Source organism: Gorilla gorilla, chromosome 8 (genome assembly GCF_029281585.2).
Source record: "Gorilla gorilla gorilla isolate KB3781 chromosome 8, NHGRI_mGorGor1-v2.1_pri, whole genome shotgun sequence".
Lineage (NCBI taxonomy): Eukaryota > Metazoa > Chordata > Mammalia > Primates > Hominidae > Gorilla > Gorilla gorilla.
In genome coordinates this window covers 106,390,872-106,417,218 of record NC_073232.2, presented here as the reverse complement: position 1 = coordinate 106,417,218, position 26,347 = coordinate 106,390,872, and the positions used below count along the sequence as shown (strand labels likewise).

At 42.1% G+C, this 26,347-nt stretch overlaps 1 protein-coding gene and 1 pseudogene across 5 annotated transcripts in view; both read right to left on the bottom strand.

The window, feature by feature from the left end:
* Positions 1–26,347, bottom strand: part of PLCE1 (phospholipase C epsilon 1) — a 334,371-nt gene that overhangs the window by 185,327 nt on the left and 122,697 nt on the right. For all 5 annotated transcript variants that reach the window (XM_063710326.1, XM_055352517.2, XM_063710327.1 and 2 more), the window contains one exon: positions 14,475–14,760. In XM_063710326.1, coding sequence (XP_063566396.1) covers positions 14,475–14,760 — 286 coding nt within the window. The remainder of the gene's footprint in view (positions 1–14,474; positions 14,761–26,347) is intronic.
* Positions 7,528–9,606, bottom strand: LOC109028447 (histone deacetylase 1-like; annotated as a pseudogene).

Below are 26,347 nucleotides of genomic sequence, written 5' to 3'. Positions count from 1 at the left end.
GGTTGGGAACTTACCAAGACCCTGTCCATGGAAAATGTGAATGCTACCTGGAACCTTTCCAGCCTAGTTCCTGAATCTTTTGTAACAAAAGGTCTAACGGGCTTTACTATACCATTAGCAGGGAAAATATAGTATGGTACACATTACAGGTTCAAAACACAATCCATTTGTGGATTTGCCACTGAGGCATTAAGACATTTGAGAAAAGAACAAAGGAAAGCACAGATAAAGCCCCATCTTGAGCTAGGCAGCTGAAAGAAGACATTAACCCACTCGAAGACCCTTGAGGCCTCCAGAATTTCCCCTTGGATAACTCTGAAAGGCGTCCAGTGAGTTCCAATTTGGGCAGGGGTTTGTTTATTCTGCTTGGTTCAAGTCAGGGCTACGGATCCCTAATGGTTTTCATGTCCCTAAAGGTTTTCCACATTTGGTCAAGACCTATGCTTTATGTAAGCCTGGAGAAGGCCTTGCTCCCAGCTGCTCTGGCTGTGCCGACTGCACTGAGAGCACTCAAATGCACTGACTCAGGGGAGGAGTTTAGCAGCACGGACCCCTTGGCACGAGGCGGGAGATTTTTTACAATGGTGCTGTGTCATAGTAAAAATTCCTCCATTCTTAACTGACTCTAATTTTTATTGCATTTCATTTTTCTCCCGGTGATGCTAAATTTTCAAGACTAGTCCTTTTACTGTAACCAGTGTCTCATGCCAATGAAAACTAAGTGGGCCCATGCTGGCTTCTGGCCCTCTATTTTCAGTGCACCCAATTCCTAATCCAGGGAAAAGCATTCAGGTTTGTAAGTGCCACTCTCCTTCCTATAGAGGGTGCCTCCAGGCTACTGGTCCTAATGTGCCACTATTCAAAATTCAACCTGCTTAAGGGTCTGCAATGGCTCTCTAATGCTTTAGGTTCAAATTTTCACCTCATTCTCCAAACTGTAACCACAGCTACCAAATGGACCTTACCTCTCACTATGTCCACTGCATCATTTCTTCATTGTCTCACAGTTGCTGCACACATTCTTACCCTGGCACTATCTCACTTGCTTTCCCTGCTTGGAACGCTTCCTGTATCTCCCAGGAAGAACCCAACCAGAAGGTTGTTCACAGATGACCTGTCTGTGTTTACAGCCCTTCTCCTTTTTGTCCCAACTCCCAGTTCAGCCTCCTAAATCCTTGAACTGAAGTGCCCCAAAGCTTGTGTGAATCTCAGAATACAACTCCAGGGTCCAAAATGGAGATGCCTGCAGGACCAAGCAGGTAAAGGAAATGAGGCTAGAGCTGAACAGGACACCACCTGGAGGTGGGGCCAGGTGTGTGGTAAAGAGCTGGTGTGTCTCATCTTGTGGGGGTTAGTATGGATCACTGTCAGCCCACGGGCCAAGGGAGAATAGTGGCCCAGGGTTGCCAGAGAAGCCAGAACATTTTAATGCAAGATTCCCAATTTTTAAAGTACTGCAACGGTCAAAGAAAAACACATGTGGCTTGGATTTGGCCCATGAAGAAGGAATTTGTGTTCCTGCAGTATAAGTAAAACACTGCTACGACTCATAGTCATCAGTGAGTATGGCATGGGGTAGGGGGAGCATTAACAGTCCACCTGGGCCTGGAGGGAACAGGTTTTTAATTCCCCTTTGTAGTCTACACCACAAGCTTCCTTCTAAGTCCAACGTCTTGAAATACAGTTCCCAGGAAGTAGAGAGAGCGGGGTTAGTAGCCATTATTCCTTTTCCCAACTCCTCGAAACAATTAAAGAGCATTCAACTAACACCATCTCAGTCTTTATTTCAGAATAGTCATTTATTTTCAAGTTCAATATCCATGACCATTTCAAATGTAAATATTTTAATTTGGGGTACAATGAGGGCTGGAAGGGGTGGTGCCCATGGGGGCATCCCTACTTTATTTTGATGAGAATCATCCTTTTGAAATGTAAGTCTTATTGTGTCACTACTTCTGCTTAAAACCCTCTGATGGCTTCCCATTGCTTCTACAGCCCTTAACAAGAGCCCATGTTATCTGGCAGTTTGTTTTGCCTCTCTCTGTTTTGCCTCTCTCTATTTTTCATAGGCAAAAATATGAGGCTTAAATTAGGTAACACTTTAAAAACACTTGTCACAGTGCCCAGCTCACAGTGAGTGCCCAATACCTGTTAGTGCTTGTTATTCCGACTTCTCCAGACTTTATTGGCATAAGAAACCCTCCAGCTCACCACTCTCCGCCCAGACTTCAAACTTGGCATACTCCCTGCTGCCACTGGGCCTTTGCACATATGATTGCTTCTGCCCAGACACTCTTCCAGCCCCTCTTCTCTAGTTACCATTGATTTGACCACTTCTCTGCCTGTGTCCAATCAATGGCTTCTTTTGCAGAGTGAAATGTGTTTTACTTGGCCCATCAGCTAACAGGAGCTGCTTCTTTTCCCGTTTGATTGACTGTGTTATGAACATGTAACCATCAGTGGGAAGACTCCCACTACCCTCATAGGTGTCTATATCAAAGAATGGAAGGATATCATTTCCACAGACATCCTCAAAATCACTGGAGGTCTCTAGGGCAAGGGGGCAGCAGGTATGTGGGAAAATGATCAATTCTGTAGTCAAATGAACCTCCATTCAAATCTAAGATTTAGTGTTATACTCTATGTATGCACACACACACACAGAGACACACACACACCCTGGTATAAGTCAGTACACAGGATCCCTGAGTGGGAGATAATACTGGAGTGTTTCCTAGTAGTTAAGAACATGGCTTTGGGAATCAGAGAGGCTTAGGATCAAATACTGGCTTTGCTCCTACAAGCTGGTCAACCCTAGTTAAGGATTTTGGGTCTAGACTTGGTAGTGTATCAGCCTAGATCTTGTGAGTTGCTAGGGTCTCTGAAACTTGTTATACTCTCTCTTACCCTCCATGTTCCCAGATCATCCACAACAACATCTATTTGAAATGGATTTTAGATGAGTCTGCTTATTGATGCCAAAATGTGTCTCTGAGTATAAACAGGGGCAAAATACCCGCTACTGTCACACAGGGTGTTTCTGGTGACTGTAAAATTCAAAGGTAGATCCTTGTGGTGTTTGAGCATACATTTGTTCAAGGAATCACTTGTGACATTAACATTATAGAAAATATTTTTTTAAGTTTGTTGTCACAATGAAATATGAAGTTAAAAAGACAAAATACCAAATATATATTTCCAGTTGACAAAACTTGTTAGACATTCCTGATGATAGTATAATATCTGTAATTAGAATTCAATCTACCAAAATCTAAACACTGTTAAAAATATCTTTTTATTACTTTAACTGTAATAATTTATTCACTATTTCTTGGTTTGAAGACTCAATTCCAGTAGAAGTTTAAATTATGACTCAGACTATGGTGAGATATTCTCTTTTTTATCCTCTTAAATATTTGCTACTGACCCACATGTTATTATAAACAGATTATAAGCATTTCATTATGTTCTATAAATGTTCCCAAGAGCAAGAATTTTCATAGCTCATTAAAATGAGGCTTATTCTTTAAAAACAATAAACAATTTAGAAACACTCAAAAGTAGAAGTGTCATGTATTGAAAAAAAAATCCGTTAATTTTATTGTAATGAGTAAGTTATCTTCATTAAAATATACAAATTTTAACTGGAACACTAAATTTTGTCCCAGTCATAGATTTGTAGACAAGGCTCCCAATACCAGGAGTAAATGCTTAGCATCTTTCTACTCTGGAGGGAATAAAATAGAGATGATATCAGTGGAGAATTAAGTAAAAACAACAGAAGTTTCATAATATGGGTCAGGGCTTGTTTTCCCTGGTTAAATACCTGTTTACATTTCTTCAGGTACTTAAATGGTTGTAGAAACCTCAGATGTCAATGAAGATGGTATAGGGACTTCCCTCTGGGGCCCTATATCCTGTGCTTATTTCAATTATAACATTTATACTATCTTAAAATTTGCACGTTTATTTGTCCATTTCCTCCATTTGTGGGTAAATCCCTCGAAAGTAAAGACTGTATTTTGTTTGCTGTTATATCCTTGGCACACAGTAGATGTTCAACAAATATTGGTCAAATGATTGAATTAATCAGTGGCCTAATGCGTGGGAACTAAGGAAAATCTCGCTAAAGGAGTTACACAGGTGTGGCCTCCAGCCACTAGATACCTCCCCTCAGGTGTCCCAGGAGTTGCTAGTGCTCTAGGCCCACAGCTAGGGAAACCTGGAGGGTACTTGTCTTTTCTTGTACATCTACAACTGAGCTAACAGCAGAGTCTTTGAATTAAGAACAGTGGAATGCTGGCATTTCAAGATGGTGGTGGCAATCCCCATTACTACCATCATCATCACCATCATCAGCCCCAGCATGACCATCATCGTCTTAAGATTGGTTGAACATACATTAGGTACCAGATACTATGCCAAGCTGTTTTTATTTTTAATTTTTAAAGTTTTTGTAGAGAGAGAGTCTCGCTCCATCACCTAGGCGGACAGAGTGCAGTGGCAGGATCATAGCGCACTGCAGCTTCAAATTCCTGGGCTACAGTGATTCTACAGCCTCAGCCTTCTGAATAGGTGGGACCACAGGCACACACCACCACATCTGGCTGGCTTTTTTTTTTTTTTTTTTTGAGACAGCATCACGCCATGTTGCCTACACTGGTCTTGAACTCCTGGCCTAACGTGATCTTCTTGGCTTTGCCTCCCAGAGTACAGAGATTACAGGCCTGAGCCACCTGGCCTAAGTTCTTTATATACATTGTCACACTTATTCCTCAAAACAACTCTCCAAAGTTGTTGCTTTTATTCCCATTTTGTAGATGCAGAAACTAAAGCCTAGAGGTACAATCACCTGAACAGGATGACCCAATGTTGAAGTCAAGACTCAAATCCAAAATACAATGAGGCTCACATTCAAAGGCCTTTCTTGGAGGTAACCACTTCTGCAGAGTCTGCAGCTATTCTCTGGCATTTTTAAGAACTATTGTTTTACTTAAATGTTCAGTAAGTTTTGGAGGGAAGTTTTGGAATCTAATGGTTGTTTTTTTGGATGCAGTGTTTCAAATAACTATTTTGCAAATAAATTTCCGCAATATGGTCCATTCTGAGTCTCCATAATTAGGACTTGACATTTTTATAACCAGCTCAGATATGTAAACCCAAAGTGTCTGTCTGGTGTTGCTATCCTCACTAGTCATCTTTCTGACTGCATTGATTAGGATTTAACCAACTTTCAATTACCCGATCTTCCTTCTTTCCTTCCCCTCCTTCCCTCCCTTCCTTCTCTCCCTCCCTTCCTTCTTTCTTCCTTCCTTCCCTCCCTCCCTATCTTCTTTCCTTCCTTCTTTCTTTCCTCCCTCCCTCCCTTTTTCCCTTCCTTTCTCCTTCCCTTTGCCTTCCCTTAGCCTTCCCTTCACCTTCCCTTAGCCTTCCCTTCGCCTTCCCTTCACCTTCCCTTCTCCTTCTCCTCCCTCTCCCTCTCCCTCTCTCTCTTTTTGGTGTCAAAACTTTAGGGAGAATTAGGCCATAATTTGTTCCTTTCATAAGCTAGTTTCTTGGAGCAAAATTAGGGCACATAAGAGAATTAAATGGAATCAGTCTCCCAGCTCAAAATGGGTGTATTCACACCCAGGAATGGAGTGCTATGTTCAGGTCACACCTGGTGACGGACTCACATTCCTTGGTCACAACTGGTATGGAGTCATATTCTTAGGTTACACCCAGGTGTAGTGTCACACTCCTGGATGATACTTGACCACCTGTGGTCCTAAAACAGGTTTTTGTCCTGTGCCTACCAAGCTTCCTGGCCCTATGACCTACTCATACCACCTTTAATGTAGCAGCCTAGCACTTTATGAATTCTCTTTAGGTGGTAAGGGCTCCTTCAGTAGACCTGAAACCTAATATTACATTTTCTCTGGAATGAGAAATATTATCTTACAAGTTGAAGACTTCCAGATGTGATCTTCTCCATTCTTAGGTGCCATAGCACTAGGCCACAGTGGGCAGCTAACGAATACTTTTTAGTTGATTAACTGGTACAGAAACACACCCAATATTACATTAAAGCATACTTTTAAATACCAAGAAAATAATTTCAAGGTCACAATACTAACAAGTCAGGATATTTCTTTAAATAAACAAATCTTGGAATTAGAGCTATGCACATGCCTTCCTTGCCTGGTAGGCATGTAAAGGGTAATCGTTTTGATTTTGAGGAAGTCAACTAAGCCAGCCTTTACAAACTAAATTATTTATGAGTTATAATCATGTAGTTCAAATGCATATGTGTATTCCTACTATAACTTCTTGTTTTTTATTCAAAGCTATTAACTTTAGAGAAAGATACAAATAGAATATACAAGCTTATTGTAGTGAAAGAAAATAAGTTGAAAACTTGAAGGGAGTCTCACTGTGTTGCCCAGGCGGGAGTACAGTGGTGTGTTCTCGGCTCACTGCAACCTCCTCCTCCTGGGTTCAAGCAGTTCTCATGCCTCAGCCTCCTAAGTAGCTGGGACTACAGGTGTATGCCACCACGCCTGGTTAATTTTTTTTTTTTTTTTTTTTGTATTTTCAGTAGTAACAGGTTTCATCATGTTAGCCAGGCTGGTCTCAAACTTCTGACCTCAAGTGATGTGCTCGCCTCGACCTCTCAAAGTGCTGGTAGACTTTTCTATCTGAAATAAAATATTCCCTCTTTTCAAACAAAAATATTGTATCTGTAAGGTATTTTTGTTTTCATATCAATATTCTATTTATAGCTGACATATGATAAATAACTTTAATATAGCTAAATATAGTCTACAGACACACATACCACACACTCAGACTGGTTAAAAATGAACAGTTTAGTTTTTTTTTGGAATACATAATGTATTATTATTTTTAAAAATAGAAATGTACCATTTTATTACAAAGTCTCACAAAAAGAAAATAGTATCCAAAAAAGGAAACTAGACTACCAATCTGCACCTGCAGAATTGGAGGAACACAGAGGGCAGGCAGTGTGAGCTTCCTGGCTTACTTGAGGACAGTGGGGAGGTATGAGAACAGAACCAATCTAAAACGTCTAATATTACCTTAGGAACCTGGAAAGAACAGAGGATCCTTGGAGATCCAGCCACCCCTTCTAGAATGCTAATAAGGACACCTTTCCAAAACTACTATATGGCTACCTACAAGTATCCCTTCCACCCAGACCTGGCTCCCTTTATGGTTCAAAGTTAAGAACTGGGGAGGAAAGAGGGGCAAGGCAGCTCCTGGAAGAGCTCACCCAGCACAGCTGCCCTGGACTCAGGACCCTGGTTTCTGTCTTTCACTCTAGTCCCCAAGATATTTATGTTTAGTAAATAAAAATTTACTAATAGTCTAGAGAAATAGAAAATATAAAATCTAAGTTGTTAGGGGACCCAGCAAGAAGCCAGAGCTGGAAAGGCCTGCTCAGCCAACTTGACCTCCTTCTGGACCCCTTTGGCCTCTGGCTTCTCCTTGGTCTTCTCTGCTGTGACTTCTTCTCTTCTGGGTCTTTCTCTCTTTCACCCTGTTTAGACCCACTTGGCTTTTTTGAAGTTGGAAGAACTCTTGCAGCCACCCTTTCCCTCTTCATCAGAGTCGGAGAATTCATCCTCACAGGCAATTTGTTGTTTATTTTTTTGTTTTTTGAGATGGAGTCTCGCTCTGTCACCCAGGCTGGAGTGCAGTGGCCCAATCTTGGCTCACTGCAATCTCCGCCTCCCGGGTTCAAGTGATTCTCCTGCCTCAGCCTCCTGAGTAGCTGGGATTACAGGCACGTGCCACTATGCCCAGCTAACTTTTGTTATTTTTAGTAGAGATGTGGTTTCACCATGTTGGCCAGGTTGGCCTCGAACTCCTGACCTCAGGTGATCCACCTGCCTTGGCCTCCCAAAGTGCTGGGATTACATGCATGAGCCACGATGCCCGGCCTCACAGGCAGTTTGTTTGTCAAAGGAACAGATGGAGATGCACTTGTCAGGGTCTTCGTCCTTGTTGTCACTCTCCTCTAGGTTACATCCTCAGCAAGAGCCCACATTTGGGCCCTAGGTGTGTGGGGCAGCATTCTCAGGTTCCCGGACAGTTGCTGTTTGATCTTCTCCAGGCATCATTAGTGATCTGGTTAGTTATATTGGAAAGACTGATATGAAGCTTGAAATCTGGTCCAAAGTATTTGAAGTAGTCATTATATGGGAGCTCATTATGGATCTCTGTGTCCAGGGCCACAGCTGTTTCCTATGTCCAGCAGCAGGTGACATTGCGAATGATGTAACACCTCCTCCTAGCATCAGCATCAGCGAGATGAAGCTCATAACAAATTCCACACACTTGACATGCCCTTTGATGTTCAGATTGAAGCAACCTAACTGATCCCCAGATGGAGTCTGAGTCACACTGTATGACCACAGCACTAGGCTGGAACATCTCCATTACTACGGACATATCTGGCCTGAAAATGGCCTCACAGGATTCATTATCAATCCCATCTCAGAGTGGGTAGTTAATAGCATAATACTTGCCTTTTCCAGCCCCAATATCCCATAGGTCCCCAGTTCCTGGGAAGTACTCTCCTCATTTATGAAAGGACACAGTCATGACCCAGTCTGTGGCATAGAAGGCCTCTTCCATGCCATCACCGTGGCATGGAAGGTCAATACGCACAATATGCACTGTGGAATATCAAGGTCAATATGCACACCCCCTGGTGATTCTCTAGCAGGTCCAGGAGGGCCAAGACTGTATCATTGACTTAGCAGAAGCCAGATGCCTCAGACTTCTTTGCATGGTGCAGTCTGGTTCATGGTGATGTCTGTCTGCCACTCATTAAGTTTCACAGAACTTGCCACAGAGCCGCCCACAGACAACTGACAAAACTCAAAGAGGCCATGAAATACTGGACAGTCCTCAGCAATGTTGAATCTCTGTGCCTGCTGGCTGTACTCAGACATGTTATCAGGATGAATGGAGTGCAAGGATTTAATGTAGTCATCACTGTGGTACTTGGTCATCTCCTCGGCACTGGCTTTGTGAGGGCAATAGATTTTCATTTTTCAGTGGAGACTGTAGTTGAGCAGCAAATTATGAATCATGCAGAATTGGTAAAGCTTCATTGGGTGGCTTTGTCCAACATTCTCATCACAGTAGTAACAGACTTTCCTCCTGGCACCCTGTGTCTGCACTATCTTGCTGGCCTCCATCTGTCAGAAAGATGGCAGATGTCTTGCTGGCCTCAGCAGGTCCATCTTCCCTCCACTCTATTACACAATTTAAATACGAATAACTATGTTTTGTCCGGTTATATGTAACACTTAATCCTTTAATTTATGTGCTTTACTCAGCAACAATTTGAGAAGGAAAAATTGAGTTTAACACACTCAATTTATTATGTTGGCTGGTACAATATGCACATTTGAAAACACTTAGCTGCCTTATATGAAAAATCCTCTTGTCATCACTTTATTTTTCTAATTTTGCCATTTTTAGTACTTCACATTACCATCAGTTATCTCAATTTTTTCTCTCCCTTTTAACTTTATCTTGTTTTTAGAATTTTCAGTAGGTAAAACATTAAAAGAAAAGAAAAAGCAGGTGATAGCTTTGAAAATTTCTTCCTAATTATCGAAGTCAATAATTCTTTTGACTGCCACTGCTATAAGGTGTTAGTCCTGAGATTCTAACAAGATTAATGGGGAGAGGGAAAAGGACACAGGGACAGGAAGTGGAAGGATCTTTTTTTTTGAGATGGAGTCTTGCTCTGTTGCCCAGGCTGGAGTGCAGTGGCGTGATCTTGGCTCACTGCAAGCTCTGCCTCCCGGGTTCACGCCATTCTCCTGCCTCAGCCTCCCAAGTAGCTGGGACTACAGGCACCCGCCACCATACCTGGCTAATTTTTTTGTATTTTTAGTAGAGACGGGGTTTCACCATGTTAGCCAGGATGGTCTTGATCTCCTGACCTCATGATCTGCCCGCCTCGGCCTCCCAAAGTGCTGGGATTACAGGTGTGAGCCACCACGCCCGGCCAGAAGGATCTTAATGTATCAAACTAATGGAGGTTCCTGACTGAAAGGTAAAGGCGCTCTATTTTTCCACTTTGAGACAGCACACACTTATGATAAGGGCATATCCTTGTGGATCAATGCTTCACATAAGAAAGTGTCTCTGGTTATTTGGCAAACCTTCAGCTTTATAGGCAGATGACCTTTGGTGGCACTGAAGGCAGAAAAGCAGGCATGTTTCTGTTCCGATTATTGGCCTTCTCTATCAATCCATAAAGCCCCAAGGCTGCAGAATTCTGGACAATCAAGCCTCGAGTTACCAGTTCTTGACTTCTGAATAACGATCAACTTGTTGGACATTTCCTTCTATTTTCACCTAGTACAGGTGACCACGACCCCCATCTCATAATCATAACCACTTCCAGAAGAGGAGCGTTTCGGTTCTTTCTTACATCCTAATAGACTAGGGAGGGGGATGAAAGACCTGCAAAACATGCCCTTTTTCCCAATTATTTCTTCTTATGATAAAATACATACAACATAAAATTTACTATCTCAACATTTTTAAGTGTACAATTCAGTGGTATTAAGTAAATTCATATTGCTGTGCAACTATCATCACCAGTAAGCTCCAGAACTCTTCATCTGGCAAAACAGAAACTCTATAGCCCGTAAACACTAACTCCCCATTCCCATTGCCCTTCCTCATCCCCGGTAACCACCTTTCTACTTAAGGTCTCTATGATTTTGACTACCCTAAGTACTTCATATAAGGGAAATCATACAGCATTTGTTTTTCCCTGTTCCTTTTTCTCTACCTTTACCAACTCCGTTTAATTCACTTCAAACATGTTTTCTCTTATGGAAGAGGTTATTCTTTTGAACTTATTCCTTTTTCTTTATCTCTGGGGAAAAATTTAAATCTTGTGCTACCTCCTTCCATCCTTCTTCATACCATTTATAAGCATCTCGTTAAAAAACATTAGGAAAAAATTACTGGGGCAATTTTCTGACTCCTTCATATAGGTACAAGTTTTGAAGTGTAATTAGCCATAACAAAAAGCTACAGCTGCCAACATCTAAAATCTCACAAATGGCTAAAAGTCCTTTTCGAAATCTCTGAAAAGTTTAACTCTTTACTCATCTTTAATAAAATTATTGCCCCTCAACAAGAAATGTCTTCTAACTCACTTCTATTGCTTTTTCTTTGAGGCTAATGCTCAGTATTCCAACAATAGTGTTTTCCTCTTTATTTCGTGGGAAATGTGCAGATCACAACTGTGTTATGGGTTACAGAGGTTTTTGAGGACTAGAGTCTGTGAACCAAATCACAACATTTAATACTGCTTATCCAGGCAAGTGTTCTAAGTTCTATATTGCTCCTGGGAAATGAACTTGTAGAATATAACCCATTTATAAACTGAAGACTAAGAGTGTATTATATATTCCCCAGCAGCTAAAAGCTGTTGGCCAAATCTATGCCACAGGACACATACTAAAGAAGAAAAAAAAGCTGACAACCACATCACAGCAGCTGCATGTACTCCTGATCCCCTGGCAGAGTACATGGCCATCACAGCTCAAGACCCACTAACGAATATGCTGAACCTACAGATTCTGTAAACACTATTTGACTTTGAAGACCCATCTTTTTTTTTTTTAACTTAATTTTTTAAGTTGACAAATACAAATTATATATATTTGTAATGTACAACATGATGTTTTGTAATATGTATACATTGTGGAATGGTTCAATTGAGCTAACTAACATATGCTTTACCTCACATACTTATCATTTTTGGTGGTGAGAAACCCATCTGGTTTTCTTCCACTGCATGTTAAAGGAATATGTTTAACCAAGGCACGTAAAGACTTTGAAAACCAAATGGGAGAGGATGCTGAAATTGAAAAATGTTTCCAAGATAATAAGTCAGAACTACAGAAATAAGCTTGGAGCAGAAGGCAACCAGCTAATTGTATTATTCAGCAGGAGTTTCTAGAGGGTTCTCAGAAATCACCAAAGAGCTTCAAAGCAAAAAGTTAAAGAAACTTCCAACTCTTGCATAAAACGCCAATTTAAAGATAACACATTAGCTGACAGTCTGGTGAGTGTCAGAGCTAGAAATATTGATCTATGAGGTTCTATTTCGAACAGGGAAGTGCAAATACAATTGAAGTCAAATTATGATCAGGGCCATAGATGCACACACCAGCAGCCTCCTTATTTCTCTCCACAGACCTGTGGAAGACTAGAGGCATGCCTGCCTTGGTTGGGCATCCTAGAGATCCGTTTCTTCCTACACACTACTGAGCACAAAATGAGTTAATAAAAATTGTATACATTTGTCATGTAAAACATGATGTTTTGAAATATGTATACCTTGTGGAATGGTTCAGTTGAGCTAACTAACATATGCTTTACATACTTATCATTGTTTGTGGTGAGAAACCCACCTGGTTTTTTAATCCATTTTATTCCACTGATTGTTAAAGAAATATGTTTAACTGAGGCGCATAAAAACTTTGAGGCCATGCGTGGTGGCTCACACCTGTAATTCCAGCATTTTGAGAGGCCAAGATGGGTGGATCACCTGAGGTCAGGAGTTCGAGACCAGCCTGGCCAACATGGCAAAATCCCGCCTCTACTAAAAATACAAAAATTAGCCATACGAGGTGGCGTGTGCCTGTGGTCCCAGCTACTCGGGAGGCTGAGGCACAAGAAACTTGAACTTGGGAGGCAGAGGCTGCAGTGAGCCAAGATCATGCCACTGCACTCCGGCCTGGGTGACAGAGTAAGACTGCATCTCAAAAAGAAAAAAAAAAAAAGACTTTGAAAACCAAATGGGAGGGGTTTAGTCTACACATGTTGATTAACTCATGGGATAAGGCCCTGGCATACCATCACAAGCATTAAAACAATGCCAATTCCACATGCCAATCTCAGCCCAACTTCCTGGGAAGAGTATGATGAAGAATGCAGGCTTGGCACTCTCTAGGTGCCACATCAGAGGGGAGAAACCTTGAGTCTTGTGTGTAGGGAAAACAGCTTACCACCTAGAGACTATAAATTCCATGAGGGCAGGAATTATGTTTTGTTCCTCTTCCAGCACCTAACACCTAATAGGGGCTCAAAAAATGTGTTGAATGGCTGAAAAACATGAAGCCATTAGTGTTCCCACACCTTCTGTTATTCTTCATTCATTTATAACCAATCCCCTGAAGTTCGGGCAACTCCAGAAAACAAACCAACTTGGCACCCAACATAGTACACAAGGAGGTTACAGTATTCCTCTTAGGCCTGTCTAGGGGTGTGTGTGTGGGTAGGAATGGAGAAGGCTGAGGATCAAGGAGGAAGGCCATTGGCCTGCTGGCCTTGGGTCTCAGGACCTGCTATGGAGGGACAATAGCTGCTGTCAGATTGAGTTCTGGCAACCCCCAGGCAGTGGAATGCTGCTTTGCATGGTCCCTGTCTGGTTGGCAGCTTCCTGCCAGGGAAGGCTGCCAAGCAGCTTGTGACAGCTATGCAGTGTACAAGTTTCCGAGGTTCTTTGGTGCACTGCCATTTCTGACCTGCCTGTCTGCTGCTCGTGGGAAGTAGCTGGGAAGTTCAAATGCCAAGGGACCCCACTCTCCATTGGCTTTCATCTTTCAGTGGGATGCCTGCCTATCTTGTCCTTTAAGATGGGAGTAGCTGGAAGATGGCCTTTGGCTTTTCTGGTCAATAGAGACCTATTAATTCTATGTATGAAGGAGATCTATATTTCACTCTGCTCCCAACCACAGTGGGTTTTCAATATGACTGCTTGACTATATTTGTTTCCTAGCATCTTATCATAGTAATTGACATTTGTCATAAACTACCACTAGGAGAAACTACCTGCCTGAATCATTAAAAAAAAAAAATTAAAGATAGCGTTTTAACCATTTACTTCATTTGAAAAAGTTTCAAAAATCTTTTTTTTTTTTTTTTTTTTTTTGAGATGGAGTCTCGCTCTGTTGCCCAGGCTAGAGTGCAGTGGCGTGATCTCGGCTCACTGCAAGCTCCACCTCTCAGGTTCACACCATTCTCCTGCCTCAGCCTCCCGAGTAACTGGGACAACAGGCACGCGCCACCACCCTCAGCTAACTTTTTGTATTTTTAGTAGAGATGGTGTTCCACTGTGTTGGCCAGGATGGTCTCAATCTCCTGACCTTGTGATCCGCCCACCTTGGCCTCCCAAAGTGCTGGGATTACAGGTGTGAGCCACCACACCCGGCCTCAAAATCTTAATGATTACTATTTGGAATGTTGACACCTTAGGGGATTTTAATAAGGGACCACCTTTTTATATTCTCTTAAAGAAGCGACTTTTACTTAAAGTCGCTGAAAAGTGAACTTAATTTTCCATCAGGAGATACATAAATCTTAACTTAGATCCTTCTCTGTAGTCAAAGATAGAAAGTTAAAAGTGAAATTTCAGGCATTACCTTTCAGCATCATTCGTCCAGTGGATCCTCCAAAAGTACTGAGAAGGCCACTTCTTGCTCCCAAAGACGTGGTTGCTTCTAGGAGAGAACCGGTGATGTACTGCGATATTGAAGTCCTTTGGAGGGTGGCGCGATACTCACATACAGTGTCTCGGACACATTGCTTTAAGCATGGACCAACGCTTATCCTTCCATGGGCTGTCTTGGAGGCTGGGAGCTTGGTGAGGAAATGGAGTAGAGATCCAACTGTATTTTCTGTTTCTTCTCTTCTCACTGCATTGTAGATCTGTGAATAGCACAAAGTACAGGAAGTATTAATCTAGTTTCTTAGGAAAGCAAATTAACTTGTTGACAGAATGCCAAGATGACTTATTAAGAAAGAAGGCTCAGATGCTCCAAGTGCAAACACTCTGAGCACTCGGCTCATGCATTAACCTGAACATTCTACAGACACCATCTATTTGGAAAAGCTCTGTGTAGTTATAAAATAGGTCATTCAAACAACTCTGCTATCAAACAGAGAACTTACAAGTCATACCAACCAGAAATACATTCAGCTCAAATTTCTCCTCCTCAGCAGAGCAAAGCTCTTCTGCAGAGAGATGAAGGCAAACCTTTCCTTCTGGTTTTCCTGGACATTACTGAATGACTGTCCCAGGTCTATCTCCCTCCATGGAGTGTTTCAGCCTGACTTTTATGGGAAATCTTTTCTCCATGCTTAAACTGAAATGAGGATGAGAGGGTCATGGGGAAAGAGAACTTCCCTATTTCCCCTTTGGGCATAATCCTTCGAACTGTCAGCTGAGATCAAAGTATTTGAATCATTTTTTCTCTTCCTCCTCCCTCACCTCCCATATCCAATAAGTTGACAGATCCTGCTCACTCTTCTTGCCCCATCTATGTCACTGTCACTATCCTGATTTCTTCTCCCTTTATCACCCGAATTCACCAAGCATTGTCTCAAGAAGATTGCACTGTTAGGACAGGTTCCCAACCATGTCTCCAATCTATTTCAATGCAGTCATTCAATGTGCATGTATATAGACCCTGCTCTGTGCAAGGCAGTGTGTTGGAAGATGTGGGGAAAGTGCAAGGGGCAGCAGACACCTCTTGTGCTGCTGCAGGATTTCACAATCTTCCATGAGGCCTGAAAATTATAAGGTTTGACATTATTGAAGGGAGGACTTGGAATTTGTCAAGCATTCTGAGAAGCCAGAGACTTCTGGATAGTGTATAAACAAACGGAGGAGACACATAACATGCAGTGAGGTAATCCAGCTCTCTGATGGGGGAATAAAGGTGTACTACACTGTGCTGTCTCTATCGTGTCACCTTGAGCACCTTGCCTTGGCTGACTTGTCATTCATTCATCAAACCAACAAATAGTTACTGTTTATATACCAGAAACTATGACAGGGCTGGATAAATAAAATAGTTTCTCTCCTCAGAGTTCGCAGTCTAGTAAAGGAGACAGAAAAGCCAAGAGCTTAGAGTAGAGTGGAAATGAAGGTCACCTCCTTTGGTGACATTGACGAATGGCCAGGGAGTAGAAGACTCTCACTGCCCTGCGGGCCAGGCATGTGCCCCCATGATGTTGCATCCTCCAAATCTCACTCAAGAGGGCCTCTCTTGAGCTGTGCTAGGTCCTTATGATACCCCAGAATGCACCGAGTCCTATGATATTCAAACTGTGTAGACCCTAACTAGATTTTATCTGTCTTCCTCTGTCTGGTGGTATATATTTGCCACTTGAAGGCACAGTGTGATTCTTACCTTTAATTCTCTGTCATTAAATTTCTAGTGGCCAGCATGGCCATGGAGATGGTGTGCTGGGACAGAAAGAGCCCAGGTTTGGGGTCAGGTACATGAGGTTAGGTACACCTGACTCGACCTTCACCAGATAGAGAGCTGGTCATTAAGTGTGAACAAGCTGACTTGAATGTTTCAAGACAGCTCCCTCCTCTGTAAAATGGGGATAATAACGCTATTCTTAAGGAGATTCTGGGATTCACCACGATAAACATGTAATATACTCAGCCTAGTGTCTAGAAATGACACTCTTTACTGTTGAGCAAGTCTATAAAAGAGAATACACTCTTTTACCCTCAATGAATAATAGGTGGTTGTATAACTATAGACCACAATCTATGAAATGCAGTGTGATTGGAGTTACGTCCTTGCTCTTCTGTGTTTCTGGGCAATATTATCCTAACCCTATTTGGGTGTACTGTGAGGGCAAATGGGGGTAGACAGCTGCAGATCTCAAGACATAGTTTTATTCTCTTGGCTCCAAATCATACAGGCCGTCTCCAACACACTAAGTCCCATGCAAGTCCTTCAGAAGTAACTGCTCCAGTTGTGTAAGGAAAAGAACTGACTGGTAGCTTGATGGCTAACGAAGGCTTAATAGGCAAAGCAGGGTTTGACCTGTGCCTTGGAAAGCAGGCATGTCTCTAACTGGAGCAGCTGGGGAGACAACTCACCATGCAAGCAATAAGGACAGTCAGTGGAGTTTAGAGCAGGGAGTAAGCATAGGAAATAACTGGGGAATGAGAAAGGCCAGGGAACAACCGGGGAATAAGAAAGGTCAGTTGGCCTGATAAAGGAGACCTGGAATGTTAAAGCAAGGAGATTTCACCTATCAGAGGAGGGCACCCCTTGATGCTTTTTTTTGTTTTTTGTTTGTTTGTTTTGTTTTTGTTTTTGTTTTTGCTGGTTTGTTTTCAGCAAAGGAATAATGCTAAAATGGTTTTGTCTTAAAAAGATTACTAAGCTGGCAATTCCTAGTTCCTAATAGGTTGGCCTACTTTCTTTACTTGCCAAGCTGCTGCGCTGGCTCATTGTGCATTCGCTCACTACCATGTGCATTCCAGTCTCCACATCAGGCCTCCATAGACTCCCAGTGACTCATTCAGTCTCTTATCCAGCTTTTCCAAGGTGTTTTCCTCAAAACATTCTATCTACAAGGGATTGTATGACCTAAGGACTCCTTGATCATGAAAGTTTAAAAAATCTCAGTAAATCTCTTCTCCTTTTGGAGATTTACATTGCATAATAGAATATTAAAGACAATTAGGAGAGTCAGAGTAAACAAAGTATTTTAATTTGCTTAACTGAGTATTTCCCATGTTATTTGATCATTTCTTTAAAGAACACAGCCTGTAGATGTAGTGCTGTGCCAAATAATTAATTTACTTTAATCTAATAGCCTTTTCTTATTCCCATTTCTTTGCCCTCTGCAGAATCTCTGAAATAGGCAATCATCCATCCTTCTTGAAGTCTTTCATCTCTCATCATCTCATTGTTCCATCTCCGCCTTATTCTGCATCTCCCCTTCCACCTCGGGCCTTCAGGACAGTTATAATGCAATAGAAAGGTGCCAACAAGTGCCTAATGTAGGGAGGTCACAAATCAATTGACCATGAGCCAGATTCAGTCAACAGACCTGTTTCATCTGACATACACTTTAAATTCAGGAAAGCTTTACATATACATCTGAAGTTCCAGCATCTCCTGAATAATGAAACAATCTGGTAATACTGAGCATTCCTACATGGTATCAAATGGCTAGATCTTCTACTGTTAGATGGGGCATGAGTTCTCCACTGGATGCCAGTGCCCACCATTCTTTAGTGATCACACCTGGCCAATATCTGGTCACCATTAGTATATGTGTTTTTGACCCTGTCTTAATAAAATACAGATACGGATGTAGATATTTACAACAAACATGTACTGAGCTCCTCCAATGCGTCCTCTGTGTGCTCTTGCCTGTGCTAGTTGCTGAGGATAGAGAGAAAGCCATAGTCTCTGATATCAAAAGGTATTGCAAATCACCTCCAAGAAACTATTAATAAACATATATAAATGCTATGTATATATTAAGTAATATTTCAACATTGTTATCAGCCACGTTTCCAAGCCCCCAAACTTGTCTGAAGAAATAAAAGATAAAGTGCTCTATGAATGAAGCTCTGAACTTCCATCACCATTGCCAATACCCTCACCACAAAGAACCAGAAAGAGATCAAAAATTACTACCAAGATCTGGAATGATGCATCCCAGTCACACCAATCCTGGATGAGAGAAACTCAAGGTGCTTTGTTGGAAAAATGCTGAAGTGTGGACAAACTGGTGGTAGATACGGCAATGTTCAGGGAACCTGTCAAAATCAAGGTATTGATCAGGCACAGTGGCTCACACCTGTAATCCCAGCACTTTGGGAGGCAGAAGTGGGTGGATCACAAGGTCAGAAGATCAAGACCAGCCTGGCCAACATGGTAAAACCCCGTCTCTACTAAAAATACAAAAATGAGGTGGGTGTGGTGGCACATGCCTGTAATCCCAGCTACTCGGGAGGCTGAGGCACGAGAATCACTTGAACCCAGAGGCGAAGGTTGCAGTAAGCTGAGATTGCACCACTGCACTCCAGCCTGGTGACAGAGTGAGACTCAGTCTCAAAAAAAAAAAAAAAAAAGTCAAGGTATTATCTCTTCCTAGATCACTCACTTATGAAAAAGAAGGAATCATGGAAAAGCCCACATATAGTGTGAAGAAGAGACGGTAGAGAACGGTCATTACAAGTATGGCTCTGGAGCATTGTTTTGAATTCCAGCTCCCATGCTTCCCAGCTGTGTGACCTTGGATAAGTTGCTTTGCCATGCTGTGCCTCAGTTTCCTTTTCACCAATATAGGATATAATAGTATCTGCCTCATAAGGTTGTGGCTAGAATTACAAGCTTTGATAAATGTAATATGATTAGAACAGCATCTGGCACTTAGTAAATGCTCAACAAATACTAGTTTTTATGATGACAGTGATGATGAGGATTGTGGCAGGCTACAAAAATGGCCGTGAATTATTTCCTTCACTGACACTGGGCTGGAACTGTGATTTCCTTAACTAATGGAAATTTAGCAAATATGATGCAAGCAGTCTTAAAAAGTACCTGTACATTGGAGATTCTCTCTCTTGTTGCTTTTGGCAACTCTGCAACAACTGCCATGTGAAGAAGCCTGAACTAGATTGTGGGAGGATGAAAGACCATGGCCCAGTCACTCCTGTCACCTTGGCTGATAACTTGCCAACAGCCAGACACATAATGAAACCATCCTGGATCCTAGATCATCCACTTGCCAGTCCAACTGCTGCCACAGATGCATGAGAGGGCCCAGCAGAGATCAGTTGATCCAGACTAGAACTACCCAACTAATTCACAGAATCATGGGTTAAATAAATGATTGTTGTGAAAAGTCGGTAAGTTTTGGGAGTCCTTTGCTACACAGCAGATGTTAACTGACACAATGATGATGTGTTTGGAACCATAATAAGTATTTTAATTACATAACAATTGAATCCACACACTAATCTATAAAGTTGATTCATTTTGTAGATGGGAAAGTAAGCCTAGAGAGGTAGAGAAATACAGTCAGCCTTACACACCTAGTAAGAGGCTATGCCAGGATAGAAACCCAGATTTCTCTAACTCTGTGGTCCAGCTTTATCCATTGCACTATCCATTGTCACACTCAAAGCCCAACAGTGGGATAAAGATCACACTGTTAGGGGTGATCTTGGTAAGAGGTTTAGGTGATGTTTACAATGCTGTTGTTATTGTTTTTATTCATGATAATTCCTTTCATGGCCACTCTCAATTCCTTTTGAAAATAGTCAAGTTAAGTCTAATGAATGACCAAATATGCTTCCTTTATGTGGAGATTTATAGTTTTAAATTATACAGTCACAAATGAGAGAAACTCAAGGTTAATATGGTGATGGAAAGTGCTGAAAACTAGACAGACTACTGCCCTACATAGGCCAATATCTTTTTTGAAACAAAATCCAACACATCACAACATGGCATCCACACTTGCTAGACAGCTATGTGAGCATTCATTTACTCAACAAGTGATTTATATTTACTGAGCACATACACTGTGCTAAGCTCAACTGCTGGTGTTCTACCAGTGAGGAAGACGAGCTTCATTTTCATGGGGAAGGCAGACAATAAACAAGTAGACTAAATAAATTAGTAAAAAATTGTAGGCTATTATATATTATCAAAATATATTTCTACAGGACTTGCTGAAGTCATTGGGAGGAAAGGAAAGGAGTCAAAGTTTTTATATTTGGTCATTGCTAAGTTTTTAGAGATGCAGGCTTTATACAGAGAACTATAGATCAATGTTGCAAACTGTGAATGGATCCTTCCATGGGATTACACTCCTCCCATTATGGTAGGTGCTGTGAAATGACATGGCCTGGAGTGGTTTGGGCAAAATGATTTGACACAATAAAATGACTTAGAGAAAAGCAAGCAATGCTTAGATAACACTTGCATAAACACTTTAAAAGGCATTTGCAGTTCCTTGTGACTCATGAAAGAGGGATGCCATATAGAAGCCAGTACTAGGATGTGGAGTTTAGGCCCAAAACAAAAGAAAACAAGCATACTGAGGCTGAAAAGAGCTGGGGTAATTCAGATGGAGACAAAGGCAAAGACCTGCATGCACCAAAAGGCATGAAGCAACCAGACACACCACATCCACAGCACTCACCCAGAAGGAAAGCTCCTTGGAATAGCCAGAGGTTTTTCTTGACTTGACTTCTACTAAAGTCAAAAAGGGTATTGTCAAGTGGGGTCAATTTTGTACTTGCTCTGTTTCAGAAGCTATCTTTTTGAGATCACTTATGAAAAATTATGAGGTTCTAAGATCTGATGGCATATCTTCTGAAATCTTTCAACAGGAAGAAAGTGTGTTACTTAGAGGTCCATTGACTCAATAATAATAATAATTGCATCATTTGTTGAATGCTTAAAATGAACCAGGCCCTGAGTAGTGAGATGTGATTTCAATTAAACCGCCGAACAACTCTATGAAGAGGTTCTACTATTTTCAGCATTTAAAAATAAGGCGCTAGGTGCCTGTAATCCCAGCTACTCCGGAGGCTGAGGCAGGAGAATGGCATGAACCCAGGAGGCGGAGCTTGCAGCGAGCCAAGATCGCGCCACTGCACTCCAGCCTGGGGAACAAAGCGAGACTCTGCCTCAAAAAAAAAAAAAAAAAAAAAAAAAAAAAAAAAAAAGGCGCTAATGTGCACACAGCTAGGACTTAACATCAAGACTCTCCATGTCTAATCTAGTGCTGTTAACTACCAAACCAAACAGAAAATCCTATTACAGATGTCAGAGGAAGCACTTTCAACAGAGGGGTAATTGTAGTCACAATCCCTCCATCACTTTTTGTTTGTTTGTTGTCTGTTCCTTCCATTAGAATGTCAGCTTCATGAGATTTTCTTTTTTTCACTGCTGTATCTGCAGTGTCTAGAACAGTGTTTGGCATTATGAGTTCTCAATGAACAGTTCTTGATTGAATAAATGAATTTCTCAATTCTATGTCTTCACCAAAAACTTGGCTAGAATCCTCTGGTTTTTTGGCCCTGACTACATTGGATTCATCTGAACCACAGGCGACATTCTACTGTCACCTGTATTTGCTGAAAACTAGATATATAAATCATATGAAACGGCATAAAATCTTTACGAAGTATTCAGAATAGCTGTAGCCAAATGTGGATTTAATTGCTAGTAACCAAACTTGGCCATTTCTGATAAATCCACCAATAGTTTAACAACATTTCATTATCATTTGCTGATTGGCTTAGAGTCAAAGGACTTAATCTGATCTATTCTCTCTACTAATTTTTCATGAAATTGATCATTTGAAAGGATCATGGGGTTTAAAAGAAACCAAGATATGGATTAATGTATTGACTCTGCTAAATCAATTTAAATAAACAAATATTGAGTTGCAGTTACATCGACTATGGTAGATGCTGGAGAACAATGATTTTAAAAAGAAAAAAGACTCTGCCCTGGAGAGACCCACAGTCTGTACTGTGTAATTGTGTGATACTGGGCAAATAACTGAAACCCTCTTCCTCATAACCTACTCTTTGCCCCAGTTTTCTTATCTTTATCACGAAGAGGCTGGCCAGTTATTATCTCCAAGGTCCCTTTTAGTGTTACTGTTCTATAATCCATACTCCCTTGCTTTCTTTTTCTTTCTTTCTTTTTTTTTCTCTGAGACAAGGTCTCACTCTGTTGCCCAGGCTGGAGTGCAGTGGCACAATCATAGCTCACTGCAGCCTTGACCTCTTGGGCTCAAGTGATCTTCCCACCTCAGCCTCCTGAGTGGCTGGGACTACAGGCACCACCACTATGCTGGGCTAATTTTATATTATTTGTAGAGATGGGGTCTTGCTATGTTGCCCACGCTGGTCTCAAACTCCTGAGCTCAAGCAAGCCTCCTGCCTCAGCATCCCAGCGTGCTAGGATTTTACCCTGTATCATACCCAGCCCCTTCTTCAGTGGCAGATGGAGGGTATAATTAAACTTAATTTTGATGATTACTTTGATGATCATTATTCTCTAATACATTAGCTTCTCCTATTCCCTCTCTCTTATTACTATTCTCCTTCAGTATCAGCTGCCATTTCGCACTAGTGACTACATATGTGCTTCTAATAGCACCCTTATCTTCCCCATAATGTGGTTCTTAAAGTGCCCTGAGCTAGAAAAACAATGACATTTATTTTAACGGTGTCACCTGTGAGTTAATAGGTGGTAACAACGCAGGGGCCTCTCACAGCATGAAGTGTAAGAGCTCTGCGCTATGGTTTGGAAACCCCTTTACTAGTCTCATGAGCCTCTTTTCTAACTTTGGAATCTACAAGCAGTGTTCTAAAAGGTTGAAGATACTAGAAGTTTCATGTCTGATGGGTGTCTGTGTGTAAACAAAACGCAATGATATAAGAACTGTCGAATTTCCTGAAGAGTCAACAAAAACAGTGAGGCTGTTGGAGGGGGTAGTTGCAGCAGCTTGGAGACTTAAATGGCAGGGATGGGGAGGAGAATTTTGGTAGCAGGCTGCTGTTTGCTCTGCTCGTGATTCCACATTCCATTCAAATGCCTGTGCAGAGAATTCCATTCTACTGAGAGTATTCAGACCATGCACGAGCAAGACACTGACCAAACAGAACTCCGGAAAGACAAACATAAAGACTTTGCTAAAACCAGGCCAATTAACCAGAACTGTGCCAGAGGCTTCTATGGGAAGTAAGCTGAACCTTTATCACTTCAGGGGAACATCTTAGAAGAAGTTAGAGGATGCCCCAGGACATTTGAAAACTTGGGAATTTCGCAGCTGCAAATGCCCTTCCATACAACTTCTTCCAATCCACATCCCTTTTATTAAAATTTTACCTCCTCCATGTGGCCTTCCCTGGGTTCCGGCAAGAAATAATCATGTTCTTTTTGGTGATCCAATGACACCTTAAGCAAAGCTCTAGTAGCACTTTCTGTGAAGTACAGAAATCCCTGTTTACTCTCCTACTATGTCCCCACTGGGACAGGGACCAAGCTTTAATAAACATTTTGTCCCCAGCACAGGGCACTGCTTAGCACGCTGCAAGCAATGGAGAAAGGGCACAGTGGAGAAATAATTGAAGACTTAGAGCTATGGTCCTCAAAGTGTGGTCCCCAGACCAGCATCATCCTCCTCACCCAGGAGTTTGTTGGAACTGCAAATTCTTGGGCTCCATCGCAGGCCTACTGAATCAAAAACTCTGGGCTGGGACCCAGTAATCTGTGTTTTAGCAAGCCCTTCAGGTGATTTTGATTCCTGCTGGAGTTTGAAAACCTGTATCCTAGACTTTAAGGAGAACATGTTACCTTTCATCTCTGACTGTACCATCCATCTGACAAGCACTTACGTCCCTATCATCTCCCTTCTAGAATGGAAGCTACTGACGGCACAGTCTAGGGCCTATTCATCTCTATACGCCTCAAGGCCCCTAGTTCAGAATCCAGTACAGGGCAAAACTCAACAAATGCTAGCTGGATGAAGGAGCATCTCTGCAGACATTCCCCATGGCTGTAAATGGAACAGGCCTTTCTGTAAGTGATGCTTCCAGCTTAATACTTCCAAAGATGAATCACGTCTGAGATACTAATTCTAATGGTAATTACCATATGGATGAATCATATCATAATGAGAAAACCTGGCTGCCAAGGGAGCCTCTCGAAAAGAAAAAATCAAATCAGGACAAATGGATTATGTTGTTAGGATTGTGATGTCAGGCCATGAATTAGGCCTACAGAAGGGACTTAATGGCCTGAACTACCAGGCTCCTTGGAGCTCTAAGGAGCAATGGGTCAATTAATGAATCACATGGGGACAAATTCCCTGCAAGACAAAACCAAATTTTCACAAATCCCGTAGACTGTGATCCCTGGCTCAGAGGATCAAGGGTAATGTTCTCGCTAAGCTGTGCATGTGTGAAGCTGAAAGGGACAGAAAGTTCCTGACATCCTGTGGCTCCAGGCTTCTGTGTGTCCCCAACGGGTGGAGGGGACCAATGCCAACCTATTAGACCAGGCTTTTTGCTTCCTGTGCCCCAAACCTTCATTGGCTGAACTCCTGCTCATCTTTTCCTGGTTTCTAACCTTCCTCTCTCTGCCCAGCTGGAAATGTCCAGTGTGGCCTCTATCTTCATGGCTCCCAGGGCCTTGGTCATTGCTTCTGGACCAGCACTGCATTTCCCTTCTCTTAACCTCCTGTCTGCCTAAAGATGGCCTGAGGCTGAGGCTGACCTCCTAGAACATATTGCTCTGACAACCAGAAATGGGATAGCAGAGATGGGACAGCAGAGATGCCATCTCTAATGAGATGCCTTAGGGTAGAGTGGAAAGAGTATGGTCTTTGCGTCACACTAATCATGTCGTACTTAGTGCCACCATCCAGTAGCATGGGGGAAGTAACTAGTGTTTCTTTAATGGAGATATAACAGAGTTGTTATAAACAAGCATTCAAAGGGATAAGACATCTGTGAGTTCTGTTTCTAGTTTCACCAGCCCTGAATACCCAAATGGTCATAATAGCATAAATACCTGAATCTTTAGAGCTCCAAGACCATGCCTGCTGGCCTGAGGACCTCAGGTAACTTCCTACCCCCAAAAGCCATCACCATCTGCCTTCATCCCTCCTAGCTATTTGCTAGCATTCTGAAGGTGATGGAGCCCCTCCTATGCTCAGGGATAGTTTGCTTCTGTTCTTCCACTCAGTTCCCCTTGTTGAAGTACCTGGACTGGGCTCTGTGGCTGGCCAACCTCTGCCCTCCTGGGCTGAGACTGGAGGTGGAGAGAACAACCCTCTCCTAGTCTCCTGCATGTGAACTTATGTGTAGACATCTAAGTGTTTTCTGGTGCACAGCTCCATAAACAGCTCAACTCTGGATTCCATTCTGGGCTAGTGCCCACTATGCTATAATAAATGCAAAGCCTCAGCACAGCACTTGGCATGTATGTGGCATTTAATAAAAGGGAGGTTATCAATCCTCTTGGTCAATATCAGAGTTACAGTGCAGATCCTCTCTCTCATCCCAGGTTTATTCCTTTCACTCACTTCTCTGCTCTCTTCTGTCTCTCTAGGTTGCTCCAGCAGCTTTCTTCAACTTCCTCTTAGTCCCCATGGTTTCTTCATTATTAAGATTTCTTAGCCCTCACCACTTGCATATTCCCCATGTTGCTTTCTTTTGAATCTCATCCTGTTGTTCCTTGCTCTGTCCTGATCTTCCTACCTTCCCCATCACCCCTCTCTCTCTTCCCTTTATTCCCAATGTCCATCTTTCTCCTGCATCCTTCATTTCTTTCCACTGCCTTTTGATTTTGATCCTTTGAGCATCACTTCCAGGGGCAAAGGGAGAGGATGAGAATGAGGACAGAGTGTGAATTAGTAGGGTCTGCAAGCAGAGATCCTCCTCTAATTATTAGCAGACAGTTATTTATCCTTATTAAATGCACTGTATTTC